Source organism: Protopterus annectens, chromosome 17.part0 (genome assembly GCF_019279795.1).
Source record: "Protopterus annectens isolate FY-2018-M chromosome 17.part0, PAN1.0, whole genome shotgun sequence".
NCBI classification, from domain to species: domain Eukaryota; kingdom Metazoa; phylum Chordata; order Ceratodontiformes; family Protopteridae; genus Protopterus; species Protopterus annectens.
This window is the reverse complement of record NC_056751.1, coordinates 692,834,973-692,862,647: the sequence shown is the minus strand read 5'-3', so window position 1 is coordinate 692,862,647 and position 27,675 is coordinate 692,834,973. Positions and strand designations below refer to the sequence as shown.

Sequence of the window (27,675 nt, the reverse complement as noted above, 5' to 3'; positions counted from 1 at the left end):
AAAACAGAATGGACTGAAAAGTATCAGAGAGGGTACCTTTGGGACTTTTAAATGCGGCAAATGCAATCAATACTGCTTTATCTCAAACAAGACACATATTTTCATTAGACATTTAAATATGGACATTTTTGCATAGTAGTGATACAATTGTGATTTGAAGAGATTGTTTACTTAGCTCACTATGATTCATGCACCTGCTTTTATGTTGGAAAGACTATTAAGAAGCTGTCTCGTAGAATTTATGAACATTCTTTAGCAATAAGAAAAGAGGACACTACTAATGCCCTAGCAAGACATGCTTTGCAGGATGAGAAATATAAAAAATTCCAGTTCTTTATGCTAGATTCTGTTGATATGAGTGACTTCTCTGGGAACTATAACATGCTTTTAGAATGCCTCGAGTCAGAATGGCAAATCAGACTGAATTCAGATAAATATCTTGTTTAATGAAACTGTCAACATAAAATGCTTTTTACTAACACAAATTATTTAATTTGATTGCAGAAAACTATGAGTTTATATTTTACACTCATTGGTTTGGTTTGTTAATTTTATTTGTACTGACATGTCACTTTAAAAGCTGGGAAAAGAGGATTGGGTGTTTTTATCATGTGATCTGCTGGGCACCATTTTTAAACCTGATATGTGTTGTATTACATTTATCTGATGAAGTTCTTGGTGTATGAATAAAGAACAAAAGCATTAATTTTAAGAACAAGTTGTGGTGACTCCTTAAGCTTGTTGAGTGGAATGTGTTTCTAGTTCAGTGACATGGAAACCAAGCAATTTGGAGGTCTCTGTAAATGAGCCATGAGTTATGCAAATGTTACAATTTTAAACTGGTGCAGAAACTGAATAAACAAGCACAATTTCCCACTGGACAGTCATAAAAAAAAATCAAAGTTACTGCAATTGTCAAGCTTGGGGGAGATCAGACCACTCTCTATTGCCACCAGAGCGCAGATCTAACTGTTCTAATGGTAAAACATAATCAAATGTACAAAAGGTGCAGCAATTGCAATAACCAAAAAAATAAAATAAAATACTAGCAATCACTTTGAATTAAGGTGCCCAAAAGGGCAAAAATAACAGCTCATACCTGAAAATGCAAACGGACTTTAAAATGGCTTAATCCGTAGAGACACAAACATTTTTGCAGAAATATAAAAACAGTATTCTATAATTACAAGGATAAGTGTCATTTACCAAAATACAAAATGTTTCTGACAATTATGGCACAAGTTTGTAGCAAAACATTCAAAAATCAATGGAAACCAAGTGTTTGGATGTTTTCTGTGAATGAGCAAAGAGTCATACAAACATGTTAACTTTATACAGATACAGAAACTGAATAAACAAGCAAAATGGCTGACTGGTCAATCACAAAAAAAAAAAAACACTCAAAACCTTTTAAAGCATTTCTTAAGCCTAAACCTCAGATGAGATGACGTAACTGTCTACTGACACTAGAGTGCAGATCTATCCTTTCTAATTGTAAAATGAATACAGATAAGCAACATGTGTAGGATCACAGTAACCAACAAGAAATGCTACTAGCAATCACTTTGAATTAACATGCCCAAAAGTATAAAAAAGCAGCTTCTAGCACTGTGTAATACAGGAGCACTATAAAATGATTTAGTGTACAGTGACAACAAATATTGCAGACATATAACAGCAACCATCTTGGAAGTACAAGAAGTGCTATTTAGCAAAGTGCAATACTTATCTGCAACAGATGGCACATGATTGTAGCAGATCATTCAGAAATCAGTAGCACAGAAGCCAAGCATTTGGAAGCTGTCTGTAAATTAACTAAGGGGTCACACAAATTTGATGACTTTGTATAGGCACTGCAGCACACAACAAATAAGATCAAGGCAAGTGGGGAAAATCATTTACAGCTATCGATATTATTTCATATAGCTACACACACACTAATTTATTGGGCTTTATGCATCACGTTTGACTTATAACCTTAGAAGTCTGGAAACATTTAATTATTTTTGCAGTTTGGTGATGTATTCTTAAGGTAGTACTATGCAGCACAAGTGGAACAGGGATGTAGTTGTGCAGAAAGCAGAACATTGCTCTGCTTTCATTTCTGGTTCTGTTAAACATACAATTATGTTTATACTTTCAAATATAAAACTGCATGCCTAAACAGAGGCATATATTGGTCTAGCACAACATATTATATAATGGGATTAGAAAGAAATATATATAGAGAGAAGACATGAATGTATGTATAGGCAAACACAGACACCCCCCCCCCCACACACACACACACACAGCCACACAGATGCATACACACATGATAGGAGTAGCTAAAGTAATGTATTATGTGACCGCAGAATAGGCAATACACAGGCAGGCAGGCAAACAGATGCATCAACAATTCACAGATTTACATCATAACTGTAGAAAATAATGTAAACAGGAACATGAACTTAAATATACAATCAGCTATATACATCAAACATAACCATCTTAAATATAGTTTGATAATATCATTGGAAAAAGAAATCAACTGACAACATATTCGATTCATGTAGTAAAGAAAGGGAACAGTAAATCAACTTATACAAGTGTGAACAAGAAATGACATGAGTGTATACATGTATTATGTTGTCAAAACACAACAGAGTGCATGTAACCAATATAATGCAAGGAACAAGAAATGACATGAGTGTATACATGTGTTATGTTGTCAAAACACAACAGAGTGCATGTAACCAATATAATGCAAGGAACAAGAACTGACATGAGTGTATACATGTGTTATGTTGTCAAAACACAACAGAGTGCATGCAACCAATATAATGCAAGGAACAAGAAATGACATTAGTGTATACATGTGCTATGTTGTCAAAACACAACAGAGTGCATGCAACCAATATAATGCAAGGAACAAGAACTGGCATGAGTGTATAGTTGTGTTATGTTGTCAAAACATAACAGAGTGCATGCAACCAATATAATGCAAGGAACAAGAACTGACATGAGTGTATACATGTGTTATGTTGTCAAAACACAACAGAGTGCATGTAACCAATATAATGCAAAGAACAAGAACTGACATGAGTGTATACATGTGTTATGTTGTCAAAACACAACAGAGTGCATGCAACCAATATAATGCAAGGAACAAGAACTGACATGAGTGTATACATGTGTTATGTTGTCAAAACACAAAAACAAGAACTGACATGAGTGTATACATGTGTTATGTTGTCAAAACTCAACAGAGTGCATGCAACCAATATAATGCAAGGAACAAGAAATGACATGAGTTTATGCATGTGTTATGTTGTCAAAACACAAAAACAAGAACTGACATGAGTGTATACATGTGTTATGTTGTCAAAACTCAACAGAGTGCATGCAACCAATATAATGCAAGGAACAAGAACTGACATGAGTGTATACATGTGTTATTTTGTCAAAACACAACAGAGTGCATGCAACCAATATCATGCAAGGAACAAGAACTGACATGAGTATATACATGTGTTATGTTGTCAAAACACAACAGAGTGCACGCAACCAATATAATGCAAGGAACACGAAATGACTTGAGTGTATACATGTGTTATGTTGTCAAAACACAAAAGAGTGCATGCAACCAATATAATGCAAGGAACAAAAAATGACATGAGTGTATACATGTGTTATGTTGTCAAAACACAACAGAGTGCATGCAACCAATATAATGCAAGGAACAAGAAATGACATGAGTGTGTATACATGTGTTATGTTGTCAAAACACAACAGAGTGCATGCAACCAATATAATACAAGGAACAAGAAATTACATTAGTGTATACATGTGTTATGTTGTCAAAACACAACAGAGTGCATGTAACCAATATAATGCAAGGAACAAGAAATGACATGAGTTTATGCATGTGTTATGTTGTCAAAACACAGCAGAGTACATGTAACCATTATAATGCAAGGAACGAGAAATGACATGAGTGTATACATGTGTTATGTTGTCAAAACACAACAGAGTGCATGTAACCAATATGATGCAAGGAACAAGAAATGACATGCGTGTATACATGTGTTATGTTGTCAAAATACAGCAGAGTGCATGTAACCAATATAATGCAAGGAACAAGAAATGACATGAGTTTATGCATGTGTTATGTTGTCAAAACACAGCAGAGTACATGTAACCAATATAATGCAAGGAACGAGAAATGATATGAGTGTATACATGTATTATGTTGTCAAAAGACAACAGAGTGCATGCAACCAATATAATGCAAGGAACAAGAACTGACATGAGTTTATACATGTGTTATGTTGTCAAAAGACAACAGAGTGCATGTAACCAATATAATGCAAGGAACAAGAACTAACATGAGTGTATACATGTGTTATGTTGTCAAAACACAACAGAGTGCATGTAACTAATATAATGCAAGGAACAAGAACTGACATGAGTATATACATGTGTTATGTTGTCAAAACACAACAGAGTGCACACAACCAATATAATGCAAGGAACAAGAAATTACATTAGTGTATACATGTGTTATGTTGTCAAAACACAACAGAGTGCATGTAACCAATATAATGCATGGAACAAGAACTGACATGAGTGTATACATGTGTTATGTTGTCAAAACACAACAGAGTGCATGCAACCAATATAATGCAAGGAACAAGAACTGACATGAGTGTATACATGTGTTATGCTGTCAAAATACAACAGAGTGCATGTAACCAATATAATGCAAGGAACAAGAACTGACATGAGTGTATACTTGTGTTATGTTGTCAAAACACAACAGAGTGCATGCAACCAATATAATGCAAGGAACAAGAACTGACATGAGTGTATACATGTGTTATATTGTCAAAACACAACAGAGTGCATGTAACCAATATAATGCAAGGAACAAGAAATGACATGAGTGTATACATGTGTTATGTTAGCAAAAGACAACAGAGTGCATGTAACCAATATAATGCAAGGTAGCTGAGGGAGTCTATCATGCTGAGAGTAAGTCCAGTAGTTGTGTCCATAGATGCATGAACATTTTTATCCATGGGAGGGGGGGAGTAGAAAATACATTTTTATAGGAATGCGGGTACATTCTAGTGAATAGAAACCCTCATTTGAGCATCCATGCTTCAAGCTCACTATAGATAAACTAGAGAGTGTTTTCCCAGATGAAGCTATGTACGCTATGATAACTGCCAAAATCTGTAGCAATCAGAGCAAGGCATCAGGTTGTATGGATAAAGGAGAGAGGAGGTACCCTGTCCACATAAAGATTCTGGTGCAAGGTAGGGGTTGGCTGAGTATAGAGCACAGCCATTGGTTTACCTTTTCTCATAAATTATGGATGTGGGGAGGCACTCCCAAAATTTGTGACTAATAGTGGGATTGGTTTGCCTACAAGTCTGACAAGGTATTGATTTATATAGTCCTTTTCTCAACAGTCTTTGCTGGTTCCCAATAGCTATTATGAATAAATAATACTAATTTTTCAAACACATATAGCACTTGCCTTAGGTGTTTATCAGTATTTAAAAACAGATTGATAAAGGATTAAGGAATATCCAAATCAGTTGCAAGGAACCATAAATCATATTCCTTATGCCAATTCTAAGGTCATTTATCAATAAGTTTTATATATATATATATATATATATATATATATATATATGTGTGTGTGTGTGTGTGTGTGTGTGTGTTGGATGGCCTGTAGATTTTATCTTATGAGCTTAGGACTGAGGCTGATTCATTCAGCCTGCCAGTTGACACAAAGAGTAGCAGAGGGGATCTGTGAATTATATGATATAATGTTAGATAGTTCCAGAGATCTGACCAGTGTAGTGACCTTTTTCCCAGAGTTCTTAAAAGGAAATCAGTGCACTATTTCCTTCTACTTTGGTAGTTAGATCCATCATTCACCTCATGCCTTGATTGCCCCAGGCTGGATAGACTGGTGAGTCATCATAGATAAGAAGTGGGTTTCCCCAAAGTGGAATGGCAGCTCCACAGCTACTATGCCACTCAACATATTTAGAGAGGGGTTGAATGGCCTAATGATCCAATGATATAAAGAATGCCAGGATTTAATATGTTTAGGTATAGACTTTTGGAACCAACTTATGCCCCAGGTGAGAATGAATTAATAACCTTAGCTTCTAATAAAGCTCATTGTGAAAGTACAGCATGCTTTAGTGAAAAGAAATGTGGTAAAAATAAATGCTTTACCATAACTTCCTCAATTAGGAATCCCAAGATCAGATATACAAGATGGTGCATTCTGTATAGCTTGTCTTACCCTTTTCCTATCATTATTCCAGATGAAGACCAGTAATAATTTAATCAACTTTTATTGCCATAAATGTGAGAAAGGGGTAGGTATATGTCTAAGGACATAAAAGATAAGGGGGGGGGGTCATTGTTGATACGGCCCATCAGTAAAATCTGTAAGCAGCACCAAGAGTGCCTCCATAGAAAGAATCTGTCTGTACATCTTCAGGTCAGCCTTTAGCATCTCAGGTATATCTGGGGAGAGTCTGATGCCCAAATACCAAGGGTAAGACTTGGTCCATTTAAGGGGAAAAGAAGTATTTGAAGCCAATAGGGCCTGGGTTGCTCCATTAATAGGAAAATGTTACATGTTAAAAATATTTGCCTGCAGTCCTGAACATCTGCCCAATTACTCCAAAATCTCATGTATAGTTGGAATATCTTTTTGTAGGTCACTAGTGAGAATGACACAGTTGTCTGCAAACAGAGAAATGGGTCTAAAAACTTCATAGAAGGAACATTCTGAGGTCACAACAGGACAATTTATAAGTCTGTTCAAGGGTGCCAAAACTAATAAAAACAGCATAGGGGATAGTGGGCATCCTTGTTTGCATCTCTTGCCAGGGAAAATGAGGAGCAGAGGGCACTGCTATTTAAGATCATCACTGTATGTTGGCACTAGAGACCTCTAATAGAGCAAATAAATTATTTGGGCAATCCAAATGTATGCATAACTGATCATAGGGAAGGTCATTTGACTGAGTCAATGGCTTTGTCAAAATCTAAAAATAGTGCTGAGATAGGTTCATGGTCATTTTTTAGGCCATGAAAGTTTAAGATAAGACTCTGTAAGTGGCTTACACTTTTTTTCCTTTAATGACTCTTGCCGGGATTTTCAAGATAATAACTGGAAGTATCTGAGAAAGCCTCATTGCTAGTACCTTGAGATATGACTTCTGTATTTATTAGAGAAATGACCCTGTAGTTTTGAGGTAGAGCATTACCTTTGCATGGCTTAGGAAAAAAATAAGATTTTGGATACAGTTGAAGAGACGTTAATAGTTTGGGAGTTTTGAATAGCCTGGAAGAGATTTATGATAGCTGAGGACATTTGGTCATAAAGTTCTATATTTAGATCATGAGGTCCTGGAGCCTTGTCCTTCATAAAGGAGAGCAAAGTTGTTTTTAATTATTTAGCAGCAGAGATAGGAGGCTGCAGCTGGGTTCTGGTGTATATCTGATAAGGTAGGAAGATTAACCTTGTTGATGGAGGGAGTAGAGAATCTAAGGGGAGATCCTCTGTATTGCCTGGATTGCAAAGAAAAACAAAAGAAAGTTCGAAAAGATCTAATTTATCTTGGTGGGAGTAAAAGTTAATTTATCGTCATGTGGGGTTCCTACCTGATATTATCATCTTATTTCTCCTTGTTTGGAGTCTATGGGCCAGACATTAGCCAGGTTTGTTGTCTTGCACCCAGGCTAGCCCCACAACTTGCTCAAGATAAAGTTGTGTTTTTTTTTCTTTCAGCATTATTCCTAGTTGTTGATACACCATTTTATGTTGCCTATTGAGGGCTGCATTCATAGGTCTGGGCCAAGATGTCACAGCTTCAACTGTGCTGGGGTCTGTGGATATTCCATTTGTAGACACTACATGTTCCACATAGGTCACTGAAGGTTGGAAAATGTTGAATTTGTCCAGTGACAACTTCAGTCCCTCCTTCTCAATTCTGTCCAGTACTTTTGTCAGTCCTTCTTTGTGCTCCTCTGGGATCTTCCCAAAGACAATGACATCATCAAGGTAGATTAAGACTTCCAGGAGATGCATGTCTCCAACTATTCTTTCCATAATTTTCTGGAAAGTTGCTGGTGGATTTGATAAACCTTGAGATAGGAGATCAAACTCAAAAAATCCCAAAGGAGTGATGAAGGCAGTCTTCTCTTTATCTTCTGGGTGCATAGGGATTTTATAGTATCCAGTCTTTAAGTCTAGCACACTGAACCACTTACTGCCCACCAGGCAATTTGGAGCATCTTCAATCTGGGGTGTTGTGTACTGGTCTGGAATGATTCACTGATTCAGAGTACGATAGTCAACACACATGCAAATTGACCCATTCTTCTTCCTAACAATGACAATGGGAGAGGCATATGGACTTCTTGACTCTTGAATTATCCCTGCAGCTTTAAGTTCTTTCAGATGTTTTCTCAAGTCCTCCAGATCTCCTGGAGCTACCCTTCTGGAATGTTCCCTGAAAGGCTGGTCTTCTTTTAATCTTATTTGGTGTTTTGCACTTTTCACACAACCCACATCCAGCTCACTTGTAGAAAAACATTTTTTTTTCTTCATCAACAGCTCTATAGCTCTGGTTACCCACTCAGGGGACAGAAGACCACCTCCTAGATCAATATCTTCCAGCTTCAACTCGTTAAGACTCCTCTCGTTTCTTGTCAAAACAGAAGCAGGTAAAGGAGTGGCAGCATAAACATTTCCCGAATGCACTTGTGAACACAGGACAATGGTGTACTTCCTTTATTCTTCAACCCCACAGGCAAAGTATCATAAGGATGCTTCAGCATGTCAGCAGGCCAACCTTTGGGGACAAATTCCAGGCCTTGTGGCAAGTTTATTTCTGGATCCATGTCCATCATGAGATGAAAGGAAGCTGTTTGTCCACACATCCTCATTTTGGCCCTCAAGCAGGTGACCTGACCAGGATGAATTATATGTTCTCTCCCAGCAAGGGTCCATACATGACCAATTTAATCTTTCTTACTATCCTTCTCCTTCTGAAGGGCACAAAAGGCTAGTCTCAGGAGTGGATATAGTGTTGGGTGTTCCTGGGTCAACTGAGGTGTCAGCATTCTTCGGATGAGGTCAGTATATGTCCCCACTAAAATAGATGCTGAATCCTTTTCTTTTGGCCTGGGGCACACAACATTGAGAGTTTCAAAAACTTATGTTGTCCCAACAACTGAGGTGGAAAATTCTAACTTGAGTGAGACATGACCATCATAAGGGAACTTTGTGTCACTTAGCCCCCAGATCTCCAAGTCTTCTAACTTTTCAAGTGGCAAATGCTTTAAGTATTTCTGGTAGAAGTCTCTGAGCAGAATGGTGATTTGTGCACCAGTATCCAACAGTAATTTACTGTACACCACTTCTGTCTTCACTGGCATGATAGGGGATGGTTCCACTAGGCCATCGGGTACTTTCTGATTCCCATGCTGTTCAGCTGTATGGCATTCAGCATGTTGTTGAGGTACAGTCGGTTGGCTTTGCCATTTTAAAGGATGGAACTTTTTCTTAATATTACTTTGTGGTTCGGATGCTGAGACGTTTGCTGAGATGACTTTCCAATTTGATTGTTCACCTCAAATGAGCTAGAAGTGTGCACAGTAAGTAGCTTCTCTCCTCTCTTGCAAGGAGTGATTGGGAAGTGAGATCCAGGGAGATTTCTCTTGATGTCAGATTTTATGGAGCTCTTTTTGACTGGGCACTCAGCTTGCTCCTTCACTGAGGCCTTTTGAAGTTTTCCTGCATCACACTTGCCAGTAATAGCTTGTTCACTTTTTCCAAGTTTTCTGCATTTGGACACTGTTGCTTTATATGCCCTGTGTCTCCACAATGAAAACAAAATCCAGTAGGAACTGTGAACATCGGCTTGTTTGTCTCTTCCCTGAGACCCTTCATGGAGGTTCTAGCAGATGAATTCATCCTTTCAGCTAAAGTTACCACTGCTCTCTGTAATTCTGTAACTGTCTTGGTAACTTGAGCTATGGCCGTTGGTTATGGAAGACACCTGCGCCTGCAACTGTGACACCTCTACATTGTAGACACTCTGGACAACGACTCCCGTTTGAGTAGTAAGCACTGCTGTAGGCTCCTACTTGTGTTCACTCACTGCTTTAGTTGATGTTGAAAACTGAGATTTGGCTTCAAGCAGGGCTTCTTCTTACCTCACTTCTTTAACCAATTGAGAATAGGTTTGAGTCTCTTTCCTATCTCTCATCCTCAGTTTCCACATAATGGAATCCATATCTTGAGCTCCTTGTAAAATCTGACCAATTTGCACTTGGTCAGCTACTTTCAGATCCACCCCCTTCTTTAGGATGATCTAGTAGAGCACTTTATCTAATCGCTTAATGTAGTCAGATAGTTTCTCACCATCTTCTTGGTATGTATGTTCAAACTGATACAATAGGTCAGCAGCCTTCTCTGTTCTTCCAAACACATCGTGCAGTACTACTTAATAGTCCTTGGCTGTGCAATCTTGCTTACTCATCCTTAGGTTGCGTATGGTATCCACAGCTAATCCCTTTAAACTTCCATCTATCCCCTGCTTCTTCTGAGTTTCTGGGATATCCCACTCCTCTAGGGCTTGTGAAGCCTCATCCAGCCAAGATTCAAAAATCTTCCTCTCCCTGAGGTGTGGGCTGTTTGGCAGAGAAGAAACGTAATTTGCGGTACCCAAACCCAGTGCATGGCTGTGTAGGCTTTAAGTATTTTTCTACAAGACTTCCCAAAGCATTCAAAACTACAGGCCTTATAGTATTTGTGGACAGTGAAGCTTCAGTTTCTGGAGTAAGTTTCTGACCTGCTTGGATAGCTTTCACAGGTATTTATTCTGTTGCTGGGCTAGTCAATTCTCCATGGTTTCTTTTGCCCTGGATAGGAGAGATCCTTAACATAGAGACTGCTATATCATCAGTGTTTAGAGCTGGTAGAATGACTTATTATTCTATATGTGAAGCCAATGTAGTGGAGATTAAAAAAATAGTAAGTTCCTCTACTTGATTTCCTTTAAGGGGAGTTAAAAATAAATTATATCAACTAGAGCCAGATGCTCACAACGTTTTGTAATTATCTTTCAAGCCCTAACATGGAATTCACCGTTGGGATTAGTTCTATTTCTGATCGAATTAAGAGCTACATTAAAGTCTCCTGCCAAAATTATTTTGTAAGGGTCTCCACCATAGTCTCAATGTGGCCCTACAAATCTGCAAATATGCAGGACCATCCTGATTAGGACCATATGTAGAACTCAGTGTCCAAAAATCTTCTGGTGTAGAGGAACAACCAACCACTCATCTCCCATGCATATCTGTCACTTTTTTAATAACTCCTAATTCAATAAAGCCTTGACTCCCTAAATCACAGATGACCTGTAAGATTTTTTTGATGTTGCAAATAAGGTCCCCAACCCAAAATGTCGATAAAACTCTACCATGCTTTTTGGATATTTTGCACTCTTGTCCAAATATTATGTCACATTTCACTTTTTTAAACCAATTTTTAATTACTTTCTTTTTCCAAGGTAAACAGAATCCTTGGGTATTGAGGGCAAATAATAAACTCATAAAAAACAACAATAAAAATGATGCACTGACAAGAAAAATAGCAACTGACTAACTTATTGATGCATCTTAGTGCTTTTGTAGTGTTATTGGTGAGAAAGGCCAGTTTAAGCTCTACTACGTAATGCAGTCTTGCTATTGCAAGAGTCTTTGAGCCTGCTGTCTAAGAAAATATTATTGTCAACTGTATACAAAGATATACAGTTGTTGCATCTTTCGGCTTTTCCTGGTTAGGGGTCGCCACAGCGGAACTCCGGTCCACTAATGACTGGCAGTAGATTTTTACATGCCGACTTGCCGGGCCTGACGCACAACCTTCAATAAAGGAATGCCCATTCACGCATCAGTACTCAGTGTAAATAAACATCTGCTTACTTATCATCTCTCCAGTCCGATATCATCCTGGTGCTTCTTTATTCTTTTGGAAAATGACAATGGGCTTGGAAGTTGCTTTCTTTGGTTTAATAAATTTATCTATGCCAGCTTGGGGAGCAAATGATGAATATGTAATCTTCATTATGGGTTATCAGAGGTTAGATCCCATGGAATTAGAGAGAGGAGGGAAGATTGTTTGATTTTGTTGGTTAATGTAAGATTCTTCCTTGAGCTCCAGAAACAGCTGCTTAGCTGACTGCTTCCTTGGTCTTGAAGAACTTTCTATAGGATTTTGCCCTGTAGTCAGAAAATCATGCTGTAATTCCTTCCTTTGTATGTTCATTGAAACAGACAAGGTAGCATATTTCCCCGGGCCCGTTAGATTCATGGTACATTTTTCCTTGCTGGCGTGGTCTTGAAAATGTACTAGAATGTGTGTTATTGTTCACCATGTCCAAATGTAGGCTCATTTGATAAAAAAGTGAAGGCTGTGTCTCAGGTATCGAAAATCTTCCATTGATTCTTCCATGTTACTGAGAGAAATGCTGGATATATCAATATATTAGGCAGTCCATTCCTATAGCATAGATTGTGTGCATAGGAAAAGGCTTGCCTAGCAGCAATCATTTCCTTAGAGTAATCCTAATACAGAGTAACATTCTGCCCACAGAGAAAAAATGGCTTCCTTCTTCAGCAGTGTTTAGGATCATTTTTTAAATTCCTGTCATTAATGAGTCAAAAACTAACCTGCCTTGGTGGGTATGTACTAGTTCTCCTTACATGCAGAGGGTGGTGTGCACTTTCTATTGCAGTCAGAGATGCTGGGGGATTTAATGCTTCTGGGGGGAATTTCTCAAGAAAGGTAGTGAGGTCTCCATTTTCCATCCCTTCTTTTAAGTCTGCCAAGGACAGGTTATTCATCCTCCAGCAGTATTCTAAAGAGACCGTGCAGTCTTGTAGCGATTTGAGTTGTTGCTCTGACATGTTGATTGAAGCGGAGAATGTCTGCAGCCATGCATCTTGAAGATTAAGAGCAGACTCCAAAAAAACTGCTTTAGCTGTGCAATTTGCATTATCTGTTTTTATATCTGAAGTGTCTGCTCTTACCTAGGCAACCAGATCAGTATGTTTATCAATCTCTGCATTGATATTGGAGTCCATAGCCTGGGCCAAGTTGGAGTTTGCTTGGTATTCCTCTCTGTTACAGTTTGTGATGCTATTGTCATGAAATATCCAAGTGTGGTAGAGTCTGCAATTTACCATGAGTCTAAACTGCAGAAATTGCACCAAGTTAGATTAAATTTGGTTACAAAATTGAGATGGCAAAACTTGCTGTTCACTCCATGTTGGCTAGTTCCAAAATTGCACATAATATGATGATATTAAAAAAAAAGCTGAAATACATGCATAAGCACATGCATACATGCAGCTAAAGGATGCTTTACATGGTGCAGAATACATTTCTCAGTAAGATTAGAATGAAACAAACACAAACAATTAAAGAGAAGCTTGAAGTTCATTATCTATTTTTTATCTTCCCTTATCATTGTTGGGACTTACCTAGTAGCTCCCCTTTCTCTGTCCTAGTGGCTGTTTCAGTCCCCACTTTTATGAAGGTGAAACACCTTCACTCCAAACTAATTTCCTGTGAATTAATCTCTGGTCCAGTTGTATCTCTGCCAAATGGGTTGCCTGTTACCACTACAACTATCAAAGTGAATAGCTTGAAAGGGAACGTGTGGACCAAAGAGCTGCCATGGTGGTTCACAGAGTGGGGTGAGTTTGCTTGTGGTGGTGGTAAGGGTCAGTGCTTCTGTATATAGACAAATGTTTGTTATCAGGCATAGTATAGGAGTCTCACACCAGCCATCACAGATCAGAATGCTTGTCCAAACCTACCCAAATGCTTAGTCTAGGCAACGTTCTGAGGGCTGATCTCTACTGGAATTTCTTAAGAATAAATTGCTAATATGCTAGTACATCATGCTATCCCTACCTGCAGCGAAAGATGAGTAGACAAAGCTTCATCATTCGTCCTCAATCCATCTGAAGCAGACACCTAAGTCACTAACTGGGCTCTGTTTGTCTGGGTTTCCTGGGCAGTCATCATGGTTTTATCACTCAGTGAGAGTGCAGCAGGTTCCATGTGAACTTCCTATCGTGTTTTGAATAGGAGTGTCCTCCTCTTTATTTATTTATGCATTTGTTTATGTTTGTTGACTGGGAGTTATCTGATTGAGCTAAAAGCCCAGGTTCAGTGAAGGCACAAGGAGAAAAGCTACATAGTTAAACAACAGAGGTAATAAATGAATCGACTGCACATGGACATTCTTGAATGCATATACAAAGTGATTGCAATATAAATATTTACATAAACAAAAAACATGAATAATGAATGTTACAAATAAACACATCCAGTATATATGATAACAGTTACAGTTATGTTTAAGAATGGAGATAATATGGTGGGGGAAATAAGAAGAGGAATGGAAGGATAAACTATGATGGACAGGCTTTGGGGATAGAATGGATGGAGATGACATTCATGTACAAGGACAGGTCCAAGTGTAAGTTAAGCTCTTAGGTACAGCTTGTATAAAAATACTGTTCAGTAACATTTAAGATGAAAGAAAGAAAGAAAGAAAGAAAGAAAGAAAGAAAGAAAGAAAGAAATGTAGATCTGCATTGTCAGCATCCAGCCTTTACCACACGATCATGGTGACCAGCTCCCTGAAGAAACCAATGTAGATCTGCATTGTCAGCATCTAGCCCTTACTACATGATCATGGTGACCAGCTCCCTGAAGAAACCAATGTAGATCTGCATTGTCAGCATCTAGCCCTTACCACATGATCATGGTGACCAGCTCCCTGAAGAAACCAATGTAGATCTGCATTATCAGAATCCAGCCCTTACCACATGATCATGATGACCAGCTCCCTGAAGAAACCAATGTAGATCTGCATTGTCAGCATCTAGCCCTTACCACATGATCATGGTGACCAGCTCCCTGAAGAAACCAATGTAGATCTGCATTGTCAGCATCTAGCCCTTACCACATGATCATGGTGACCAGCTCCCTGAAGAAACCAATATAGATTTGCATTGTCAGCATCTAGCCCTTACCACATGATCATGGTGATCAGCTCCCTGAAGAAACCAATGTAGATCTGCATTGTCAGCATCCAGCCCTTACCACATGATCATGATGACCAGCTCCCTGAAGAAACCAATGTAGATCTGCATTGTCAGCATCTAGCCCTTACCACATGATCATGGTGACCAGCTCCCTGAAGAAACCAATGTAGATCTGCATTGTCAGCATCTAGCTCTTACCACATGATCATGGTGACCAGCTCCCTGAAGAAACCAATGTAGATCTGCATTGTCAGCATCTAGCCCTTACCACATGATCATGGTGACCAGCTTCATGATGATTTCATTCAGTATGTTGAAGAAGTCAGCCATAATTTTTGCTTGCTCACCAAGTTTTCCCATAGCAATGCCAAAGGCAATGAAGAATCCGATAAGCCCTAAGGAAAAGTGAAAAAAGTGGTTTGTAGTGAGAGATAATGTATCACTGGTAATGCCAAACATCAAAACACTTTTAATGCAGAAAGCAAGAGAAAAAGAGACAAGGTTTGTTGATGTGTATCAGGCTTTGAAACAGACAAAATAAATCCATAATCCTATTCTTTATTACTATACCTTAAAACATGAAATTAAATGAGACACATAGCATTTTATCTCTAATTAAATCCCAGCTGAGATGTGCAGACAGAGAATTATATTTCCAAATACTTTCTTAGGTTTCATTACTAGATGTGTGGAATTAATTCAATCATTCAGTGATACACTTCTTCATTAATTTTCTAATCCCTTACTTTATCATATTCATGATCACAGCAGAGACAAAGAGTCTTTCTCACTAAGGCAGCAGTAATAATCCCAGATTGATGCAAGTTCATTGCAGGATACCCTGACACTCAGTCATTTACTGGTGTTCAGTTTACAGGGTTATTTTCCATTTCTTATTTTAATGTCTTAGCATAACATATGTCCTTACTTACCTAAATGTCTGCATCACTGCAGTCATACATATTTACAATTTTTAACTGAAGGCCAACAGAAAAATATGTAACTACTATATTGTTAGCATGGTACTCATATGCTAGGGGTCCAAATTCATCTGGTGGTAACTCTTTAGAAAGTGGGAGGAAACCAGTGCAAACAGTCACAAAAAGAAGCCCCATATGCACTCATGGATGATAACCCTGGCTCCGCAAAGAAGATCGCAATGTTGGAGCCTGAACTAGAAAAACAAGATCTCCGAGGCATTATGTCTAACTAGTATTGCAATGTGCCATGATGTTCTGCAGAATTTTGAAAAATAAATTTTAAATAATATACAGGCCAATAATCAGTTGATTGCACAATCTGTGGAATCAATATTAAAATGGATGTTTTCTAGGAGTACATACAACTACCACATGCAGTCTTTTTTTTTTTACAAGATTTTATACATTTCTGGGGAAAAAAGTACCTAACAACCCTGCCCTTTTACTTTATATTCCATTTCTTGTTTTAATGTTTGTTATATTTATTTATTGACATTTGATTACTGGGAAAGTCCAACTGGGCAGGATCCCATTTTCAGCAGAGGCCTGTGAAGAAAAGCTCTAAAGTATTACAAAACATTTTAAGAACAATAATTTTATAAGCTTCAAAAATAATACAAACACATCTATAAATAAATCTTTAAATAATTATACCAAATTAGTCATGATATATAAACATTGGTTAAGAATAAATGCAAGTTATATTATGTTGGTTTTAAATTCTGAGAAACTTTAGCCAGTTTACAGAGAAATTAAAGGTAAGTTAGTATAATACAAACAGGAATTACAATATGAATAAAAGAAATGCAGGCTTATCATATATTTAGAAAGCTGAGGAGAGAAACTGACAGCAGTAAGGAAGTGAGCGAAGAAGGAAGAGTAAGAACTTGTAAAGTAACAAGAATGTGTCCACATTTAGGGATATAATTTATCCTGGTGTTAAGCAAGAACAGAGCCAGCTTTTGGCTAGGAGGTCTTCCAGAATGGTTTTGAAGGATGGGAGGGAGGGTATTGACCAGATGGACACAGGTAAGGACTTCTAAGCCTTAGCAACATGGTACGAGTATAGACAATGCCCAGCAAATTTGATAGGTTTGTGGATATAGAGGGGGTTTTGGCCATTGGTTTGTAATGACCGACTAGGAACATAGTTGTATAGAATGTTTTTTGGTACTGGACAGGCAGATGGATGCTGGATATTAATAGAGGTGCTATGAAGCAATGTCTATGTTAGTTAATGGGTAGTAACCAGTTTAGGCTTTTCATTGTTATACAGTGGTGGGTTCTGAAAGTGGTGTTTGCTGCAAACTTCTTAACATTGTTATAGCATTGTTTAAGTTTTGATTTTTGTGATGCCTGGATGTTAGTAAAGATGGGACCACTATAAAGAAGTGTGAGGAGGAGATAAGTAGTGGTAAGTATAATTTTAGTTGTTTTGGTGAGAACGTTTTTTGGCTCTACAAAGCATCCCTCATTTTTGGAGAGTTTTTTTTTGTATTTTTGGATATGCAAGTCAAATTAAAGAGGATCATTCACTATTTTTCTTATTAATTTGTTATGAGAAGTAACTTCAATGTTTGTATTATCAAGAGAGAGGGCTTTAATTTTTTTTTATGAAAGAGGGATTTGAAGAAAGAAATTAGTAGATAAGTTTTATAGGGCTGAGCATGAGTTGTGAGTTACAAAGCCATTTATCCTATTAATGATCACACAGCATGAGTTTTAGCATGAGATATGAAATTATTTTCCCAAATGTGTCTATCACTACAACTGTCAAAAGATTTTAATACTCTTAAAATACACTTAATATCGAACCACTGTGTGTAATGAATGAAGGCTCCAGTACTGAAACACGAAGAATTTATTCCACTTTAATACAGACAATCAATAGTTTTTAAATTTAAAAACTATTGATTGTCTGTATTAAAGTGGAATAAATTCTTCGTGTTTCAGTACTGGAGCCTTCATTCATTACACACAGTGGTTCGATATTAAGTGTATTTTTACTGGTTGAACCTGTGTTGGTTCTGTTGGAGTGTTTGTTCATTGATTTTAATACTCTTAACATATACTGGAAGAATCATGCAGCTAAAGGTAGGCCAAAAAAGAGTTTATTTTACATGCATGGAGACCTGCCACAAAGTACTTGGTATGCCAGCAGTCTAATTTCTGTACACTTTACATGGGTTTTTATACCCTCTTCTACACATACACAGCAGCTGGTTACTAGACAAGGAATTTCAGTCAAGGCTATAAATTCACTCACTGGAGCCTTAGATGGTCAAAAGTCAGACACAAGATAAGTTGGTGCCTACATCAAGGTAACATCAATACATTCCTCCTTGGTCAGAGGTCAGTCCCAAGATAGGCCTGTGCCTGGACCAAGGTAACATCTGTGCATTCCTTTCTGGTCAGCAAATTCCTTACAAGAAAAACAACCTATTTTAGCTTATTTTCTTTGCACACAATGTAGTTTCACATTTTAACCCTTCCTATACAGGATACAAAGATGTTGAACACAAAGATTCTTACTACAACAACCATACATAATTCATTGCAGGATACACAGGCACTCAGTCATATACTGATGGTCAGTTTACTGGTGGCCAGTTTACAGGGCTATTATTTTTCCATTTCTCATTTTAATGATATAATATGATATATAGACTTATTTACCTACATGTGCTTGTCACTGCAGTCATACAGATTTGTAATTTTAAACTGAAGGAGAAAGGAGAAACATACAATGGCTATAATATTAGTATGGTCCCCATTTGCTAGTGGTCCAAATTCATCTTTAGCATCATTACTGAGCTCTTTACAAAATAAGCCAAGTGGAGAACCACATGCATGCCAGTTAAGATAAAGATATAATTTAAATTATGAAGTGTTATTACATTTACTTGAGCTCTAGGTACACTGAAATATTGTACATGGCTAAAAACAAAGCAGTTCATGAAATATAACACTACTTGCAGACAGACAGCTGAAGCATATTAATTTTTCATACCAACCGATTAAGCAACAGTGCTGTTTAAAATAATGCAGCCCTGAAAAATGCTCCTTCTGGCACTCCAGGAATCTGGATCTAACTAATGATTTTTTTTTCTTTGGTTACTAGCTGCTCAGTACCTCTTTCAACTTGCTGGTTTGGACAATATAGGCTTCCTATCATTCCAAGCTTCAGATTTACTAAGATTTTGTTGCTCCACTGATGTGGATATCTTAGCAAGCAAGAGATTAGGGTATATGCAAGGCCACTATTTGAGTAGTCCACCTAGTGAATTTTGGTTTAAGTGATCCCCGGTGTAAACTTTCTATTTCCCATCCACTCATCAACATTTCTCTTGAAGAGGGCCAGTGAGGTGCTCTGCTTGACATGTATGGGAAGTCTATTCCAGAGCATGGGCAGTCTCTGGGATATGAGCCTGTCCCACCAGCATGTTCTGTTGATTGTGTAATGAGGTTGAGGTCTCTGGAGCGTATGGTGCAGAAGGATTGGGATTTATTTAGATGTAGCATTTCTAACAGAGCTGTGTCAGATATGGCTTTGTAAGTCAAGCAGAGATTGCCTCTTAGTAGATGATATGAGAGAGAATAGCTGGAGTTTTTGGAGTCTGTCCATGTAGGACATGTGTTTAAGGCCTAGGATCCTCTTTGTGAGGTACTTTTGTGGCCTTTCCAGCTGTTGCATGTGTCTAGTGAGGTACATGCCAAATGGGGCATTATACTTGATGATTAGCCTAATGAGGGAAGAGTAGAGGGAGATGGCATCTTTCTTCCTGGATGCAAATCCCTTGGTAATGAGATGTGCAACATAGAAGGACTTTCTGTCCACAGTGGCAAGGAGAGGTTGCTGTCAATCTGTGTCCCCAGATCTCTTATAATGCCTTCAGTGTTCAGTGGGCTCCCATCGATGTGGTAATGAGTGGGATGACAATGCATTTTTTGGCATTAAGCTTAAGGCCGTGAGTTTGACACCAGTCATTGATCCCAGTGAGGTCTTTCTGTGGGATGTCTACATCACTTGGGGAGTTAATAATGGCTCCCAGCTTGCAGTCGTCTGTGAACATGGTCAGCCAGAGCCCCTCAGTATTGGCCTGGATTTCTGAGAAGTAGATGCCAAACAGGAGAGGACCCAGGACCGATCTCTGTGGGACTCCATTCGTGACTGGTTGGCAGTCTGACTTGGAGTCCACTAGTTTCACACTGTGGGTTCTATCTGTGAGCCAATTTGCAACCCACCTAGTGATATAGGGGTTGATGCCTAGTTTGGTGAGTTTATCAATAATTCCTGAGTGGGGAATGGTATCAAAGGCCTTGGCCAGATCGAGGTAGGCTGTATGAGCGGCCTTGCCCTCATCCACAGCTCTGGTGACTGACTCAAAGAAGTCAACCAGGTTAAGCATGCATGATCTACCTTTCACAAAACCAAATTGAGTGGGATCTAGAGTTTGGAGATTCCCTATATCCTTTCTAATTAGGTCCATGATGATGAGCTCCATAGCCTTAAATATCAAACTTGTCAGGCTAATGAGGCGATAATTCCCAGGGTGAGTAGTCACTCCCCCTTTATGGAGAGGGATGACTGTAGCAGTGCGCCATTCGGTAGGGACAAAGCTTGAGGTGAGGCTACAATTGAACAGGGCACACAGATGTAGTGCCAGTTCACTTTGTAGTTCATGTGGAACACATCCAGGGATATTGTCGGGTCCCATGGAAGCTGTATTCTTGGCCTTGGACAATGCAGCTTTAACCTGTGCTGCAGTAATGCTGGGTGCCTGGCATTACTCCAGTATTGTGATTGGTCCTTTGGGGGGGGTGAGAGGGCAAAGTTGGCACTGAATCTGTTGGCCAGTATGTTGGCAATATCTGTTGGCTCAGTATAGGAGTTACCATTGTGCAGTAACGCAGATCAAACCTGGGTATTGCCATGGAGATTCTTGATATAACTGTAGAAGGCTTTGTGGTTGTTTTTAGTTCATAGGTTCATAGGTAGGTACTAGGTTATTGGCCCAAGGGCCTATGTAAGCCTAGCCAAGAAGGATCCTGGCTTATGCCACCCAGGAAAGTTATTTTCCTGTGCCACTGTTGAGCAGAGACACAGAAGTGATCCCCCGGGTGTATTGCTACAAATCTGCCTTCATAGCTGGCTTTAGAGGTTGTGATGAGGGATCTCAACTTTTTGTTGTGACTAATAAGGGGATTTTTCCAGTCTTGAGACTTCACTTTTTCAGCAAAAGTTTCTTCCTTCTATTGTAGAGTTTATTAATGGCAGGAGACCATCAGATTGGCTTCCTTTTTTTGGAGGAGAGCATCTTGGTTCTGTTGGGTATGGCTAGTTCCATGCATTTATGTACGTGTTCGTACAGTGCATTATTGTATGATTCAGCAGTCATGCATCTATTTTCCATTGACATGGGTGCTGTGAAGTTAGCCTCCTGTAGCCCAAAGTCAGCTTTGGAAAAGTTTTTCATGGTGGTTGCCTTTGCGGGGGTGTGGGTGAAATGTGGATTTCCATGGTGATTAGTTTGTGGTTGGATCTAACCAGGGAGGAATTGACTACTGGTGTAGAGCAATGGCTGCCTATGTTAGTAATAACCAGGTCAAGGATATGCATCCTCTAGTGGGGGTCAGAATGAGTTGGTCCAAGGCACTGGAATTGATGAATTCCAGGAAGCATTGGGCCAGTGGTGCATAAGTAGTTTTCCCAGTTGATGGAGGGGTAGTTCAAGTCACCTAATATGAGCATGTTGGGTTGGACACTAATAGTTTCCAGGGTGTTTAGGAATGTGGAGCGAGAGTCTTTGGACATGGTTGGACACCTATAGCAGGCTATGACCTGAATTGATGTCTTATCCAATGTTAGTTGTACGTGAAGTATCTCAGATGCATTATGCTGGACTACTAGCCTGGAGGTATGCATATCCTTTATGAATATGGAGACACCACTGCCTTTGGAGCTTCGGTCCATGTTCTGGGGCCAAACGGTGTGGAATGAGTTATAGCCTGGTAGCACAGGGGTGCTTTCAGCAGCATTAAACCAGGTCTCTGTTACAGCACAAATGTCGATGTTTTCCATTTTGAGGAGTGCTTCCAGCAAGTCTATCTTGAGATTTAGACGTCTAGCATTGAGCAGCATGACCCTCAGATTGCATATATTTATCACTGTTACGGTGGTAATTTGGTCTTTAGAACATCACCTAAAAAAGCAAGATAGGGGTGGCAAGAGCCTTAGCCAGTATCTGGAAACCCAGGGGTGACAGATGCAGGCCATCTCTGGCAAAGCATTGAGGTCTGTCAATCATGTCATTCCAAGCAGACAGATACTGGATCCCCTTAGAATGACACCAGAAACTTAGCCAATTGTTGAAGTCAATCATTTTCTGCTTGCACTGCGGTATTATTCTGGGCAATGGTAGGATGCTGCTCAGGGCTAGGGTCATACCTACCTGGGCCACATAATCCAGGAGCTCCTCCATGTCTCTTTTCATGTAGTCTAGGGAGGTGCATCTCATGTCATTTGCACCCACATGGACAGTGACAGAGTCATATTTGTACTTGTTGTGGAGTGACCTGAGTGCCTGTGTTATGTGTCGGATTCTGGCACCTGATAGACAGCTGTTACCTTCTCCTTATTCAAGCTAGTGAGTGGGACATCAGTGTGCCTCACTCTTGAGTAACCTATGATTAGTATATTGGTCAAGCTGTTTTGCCTTAGGGGCTAAGGTTGAGGGACACACTGTGTAGGTGAGCTATGTGTCTTGTGGTTTATGCTGTTTTGAGGTGGTTGAGTGCATTTCTGCCTTGGAGGCCTCTGCTGTTTGGGTAGATTTCTATTGAAAGCCTCTGCAAAGGTGGGTGTGTGGTTTGTGTTTTTATGTGAGAGCTGTGATGGTGAGTGTTCTGGAGGGCTATATGTTGCATGTGGTGTGGTGCGGGTGATGACCTTCTCCTCTTGACCAACTATTCTGGTCTTCGCTTGAGAGCGCATGGCTTTCAATTTATATAAGTGCATCTCCCACAAGTTTGAATGTTGGGAGGTAAGAGGACAGGGTTGTTTGTGTACATGAGGAAGTTGCTAGTTGATACACTGCCTCAGAATACCCAGGTTCACCAGGTTAATAGGAGAAGCACAGGGAACTGACCTATAGACATGCCAGGAGGGAAGATCATTATTACTAAGTATTGGAGCTATTTCCTTATTTAGTCCTTTTACAGGAGAAATGTCCCTCATGGTATCTGCGTCTGTACAGAGCACTGTCAAGCACTTGAGGGGAAAGTAATACGTAGACCCTGAAAATTTAAGGATGAAGTATTTAGACAGATATTCTGAAGTTAGAAAAAAATCAAGCAGTACTTACTGAAAAATAAAGAATTAGCTTGTCAAGAATGATGAAAAGAGGGGAGTCACTCAGAAACTGCTGCTAACCCAAGTCCTGGGTCCTACAGGGGCCAATTCCAGCTCTAAATTCATGTGGGGTAGGAAGGCATTTTGATTTTAACTTGTTAGCATTTCAATATTTCAACATTGTACTTATATGGTATATATATATATATATATATATATATATATATATATATATATATATATATATGTGTGTGTGTGTGTGTGTGTGTACATACATACACACACACACACACACACACACACACACACACACACACACACACACACACACACACACACACACACACACATTCACACACATACACACATACACACACACGCACACACACACACACACACACACACACACACACACACACACACACACACACACACACACACACACACACACACACACACACACACACACACGATTTTCATCTAAAGTCAAAATATCAAAAATCTATTGCATGGCACAAAATATTTAAAATTCAAAATATTGAACACTTGGAATCTGCCCTTTTTTACTACTTTACAATCCCAGAATTGGTAAATATAAGGTGCAGGGAGTGCAGGGTGTATAAGGGGGCTTGCCCACTGCATGAAATAGGTTTTGTTTTTAGATATTTTGGGTTTAGATATTTTAACTGTTAGATATTTTAGAAGGTAAATGGAGGGCTGAGGGAATCAAACCCTTAACCACAGGAAGCAGGTTATTAACAGCTAATAGTTTTATTCCTCTGTGCTATCTGTCAGAGTTTTCTTATTAACCCTTACATATTTAACTATGAAGTCACTTTGGTCTCAAAGCTTGAAAACAATAATAAGGTATTCCTTAAATATATGAGAAAATAAAAATATATATTTTTGAATAATAACCAGTTAGCAGAAATAATGTTATGTGACTACATTTGTGGTAAATACCACATTCATAACTAAAAACTCAAGTTCTATAAAGCCAGACAACACTCCTAGTGTCTTCATATTCAGACTCAAGGAAAACCTAACCAACACCTATTACTTGTATTAAAAAATTGACATATGAAGACATGCTTGATTGTGTACCAGTTCTCAAAGAAAGTGAGTCTCCTCAAACCTAGATGCATTAGTCTGCTTAGCTCATGTTTAGCAGGTTGATTTGTTCTATGTCCAGTTTTTGCTCAAAGGTGGGCAACTGGACACCAACTGGTAAGTAGCTTATTGACTCAGGAGCACACACTGGCCAAAAGGGGCTCATAGACCACTCTCACCATTAGCATGGATCCCTGGCATAGGTGAGAGTAGGCCGGGATTTCAACCCACTCTTCACTGGAAAATACTCTTGCTTATTTGGCAACATTAGTCTGCACAACCAAATCACCTAGGAAAGTATGTTACACTGTCAAGTGGCTAGCCCTGCTACACTGTGCAGTCTATGCTCTGTGTTCTCCTGTCTTGAGAATAATGTGCACCACAGTAGATGCCCAAAGTGGTTGGTCTATACAACTCTTCCTCCCATAGGGTACATTGTAGGGTCTGTGCTGATGCCTGTAGCTCCATTCTTTGGTGAGTTTGTGATGGAGATACTCAGCATGCTTTTTGGAGGTGAGAAGAACCTCAAAGAGACACAGGGAGAACATGCAAACAGGTATTGACCAGAAGTCAGAATCAAACCTTGTAACTTGTGCACAAGAGGCACCATCTGGTCTCTATTAGCCTGCTTACCATTCTATATAAAATATTGTAGTGTATCATAATGGACGTTTTTCAGAATGACACACAATCATATTTAGGTTGCCACTGACATCAAAGTCATCCACCTTCTTTAGTTAAATTAGGACATTCAGATGTACCATCTTGTACTGCCGCTCACAGTTCATATCAAATGGTGACACTTATTCTGATACTGAAGCCACATCAGATTCCTAGCTGACTAATTTGACTCTGTCCCATGTCTATCTGCTCACCCTACTAACCTTCATTGCTCTCTTAACTTCTCTTCCTGTCATAAATAATCCAAGAGTAGGGTCTACTGGCACCATCTATAATGAAAAACAGCATGTTCATGCGTTCTGATAATATCACCTACTGTCCCTGGTAAGTGCCCTTCGAGCATAGTTAACCTAAACCTATCCACTGGTTATGCAGCAGAAGCTGGGAGGATGCCATTGTGGTACGACTGCAAAAATGTGGCCCTAACACAGATCTTGGTAGTTATAGATGCATAATCTTACCAATAGCATTTGTAAAGTCATAAAATATATTATTATTATTATTACTGAATTTATAAACAAAAATATAAGGCTCATAGCAGTGACATATAAGGATAAAGCCCTGACTAAGGCCTAGGTGACCTGAGTTTGAATAGCAGCTCAGATACTTGATAGCACAGTTCCATGACAGCAATTTGATACTGTCCCAGGGTCCTTGGTCTTCTCACTAGTCCTGGACATTGTCTCACTATAGCCCAAGGGAGGCTACAGTGTGTCCTGTAGACCAGGTGTATGAGGAGAAGAACTGGGGAATATGGATGGCTGATTGACAGCTATGAAGAGTCAAAATGGAGTTAAAAATATTGGGACCTACAGTCCTTGATCCAGCTCATTTGGTGCTGTGAAGGGTAGGCCCTGTCTACTCAGTCTAGTTGATTTGTTTCAAATAGTTGCTGATGGCCTGGTTTAGGGCCAATACATCCATACGTCTTCTCTGAACCTGTTTGTGGCACTTAATATAATTCATAATGCAAGTACTATTGACAAGGTCACACAACTAAATATTAATTCTTATTGTTACTCATTAAATGGGTAACTGGATCACTAGTATAACTCATGCAGTTAAGATTTTTGGTACTACTTCCTTACAAAAATAAACAAAAAAATCATAAGCAGTGTCCTGCAGGCCTCAGTTTTAGGCTCCTTTCATTTTGGCATCTAATGTGAATACAGAAGTCAAAGGGCTAAAATGTACCATGTTTATTGAGGGCTGGACTGGCTGCTATAATTAGCTACCTACCAAAACTCATGTTCTCCTGCAAGAATTTGATCATATCTGTGTCTGATGTAATGCTTATGGGATTAGTCTATATGCTATAAAATGTAGTGTAGTTACATTTGCAAATTTGAGCTTTTTTAGCTCATACCATATAAAGGATATATTTCTTAGAGCTGACAAACTCATTTGAGATCTAGGGACATTTGTTGACAATGAACTGTACTTCATCATGTATCAGGTGTTAAAAATCATTCTCTCTAGCAAAGTTAATTTTCCACGATATCTCTTCTAATTTCAGAAAAGTCATAATCCCTCTCTGTAAATCCTTTCATTAAGCCAATCATTGAATACAAAGCCCACTTTGGACTATATCTTTCTAAACCCTTTCTCTAACTGGGGAGACCTCAGGGATTTCTAACTAAGAAGAACATCATTAGATGAGGCTTCGTAAACTATCAAAACAGACTAAAAATCCTGTAATTTTACTCACCTTTCATGTACCGTGATCTCTAGCTATCCTCCCATGCTGTGAAAAACCAGGATATTTTGGTCGTTCTTCACCTCCACAAAATGAGCAGCACCATAAACACCAACATCAAAAACAATAACTTTCATAAGAACATAAACATAACCTGCCGGTGAGATAAATATCTAACCCAGCGCATCCCTTTTATCAGGAATAGACTTCCTCTGTGCATCAAACAAAGAAACACATTAGCTACCCTTAAATCCACACCTGACAAGTAGATGAAAAACTGCAAATTCACCCCTGAGCTATGCGGTGCAGCGCTCTTTGAAAGGGGTGACTAATGCTCCCCAATTTGACAGTTATTTGGCAAAACTTCTCGATCATTACCTTGAAATACAGCAATCTGAGACTTGTTATGTATTTCCCTGTAATTGCACATACATTTCAGAGCTCCAAGGATGAAATTAATCAATTATAACAAAATCTACAAGCACTACACTCCAAAAAGAACACTGACTACTTAAATTAATCCACTGGAAACAATACTCATTTGTATGAGAAAAAAAATGTAAAAGAAAAATGAAAAAAAAAAAAAAAAACAGAAAGAAAAGGCTAATCTTTAATAAGTGTTTATTTTATTATTTATTTTATAGACTTTTGTTTACTGTGAATGTCCAACTGCATCAAAAGTCCCATTTTCAGCAGTGGTTGGGGAG

General features: G+C 38.8%; 1 protein-coding gene across 1 annotated transcript in view; it reads right to left on the bottom strand.

Moving 5' to 3' along the window:
- LOC122791498 (excitatory amino acid transporter 2-like) overlaps window positions 1-27,675 on the bottom strand; it is a 594,255-nt gene that overhangs the window by 463,231 nt on the left and 103,349 nt on the right. Inside the window, exon 5 of the mRNA XM_044059240.1 lies at window positions 15,419-15,545. Within this exon, the coding sequence (XP_043915175.1) occupies window positions 15,419-15,545 (127 nt within the window). The remainder of the gene's footprint in view (window positions 1-15,418; window positions 15,546-27,675) is intronic.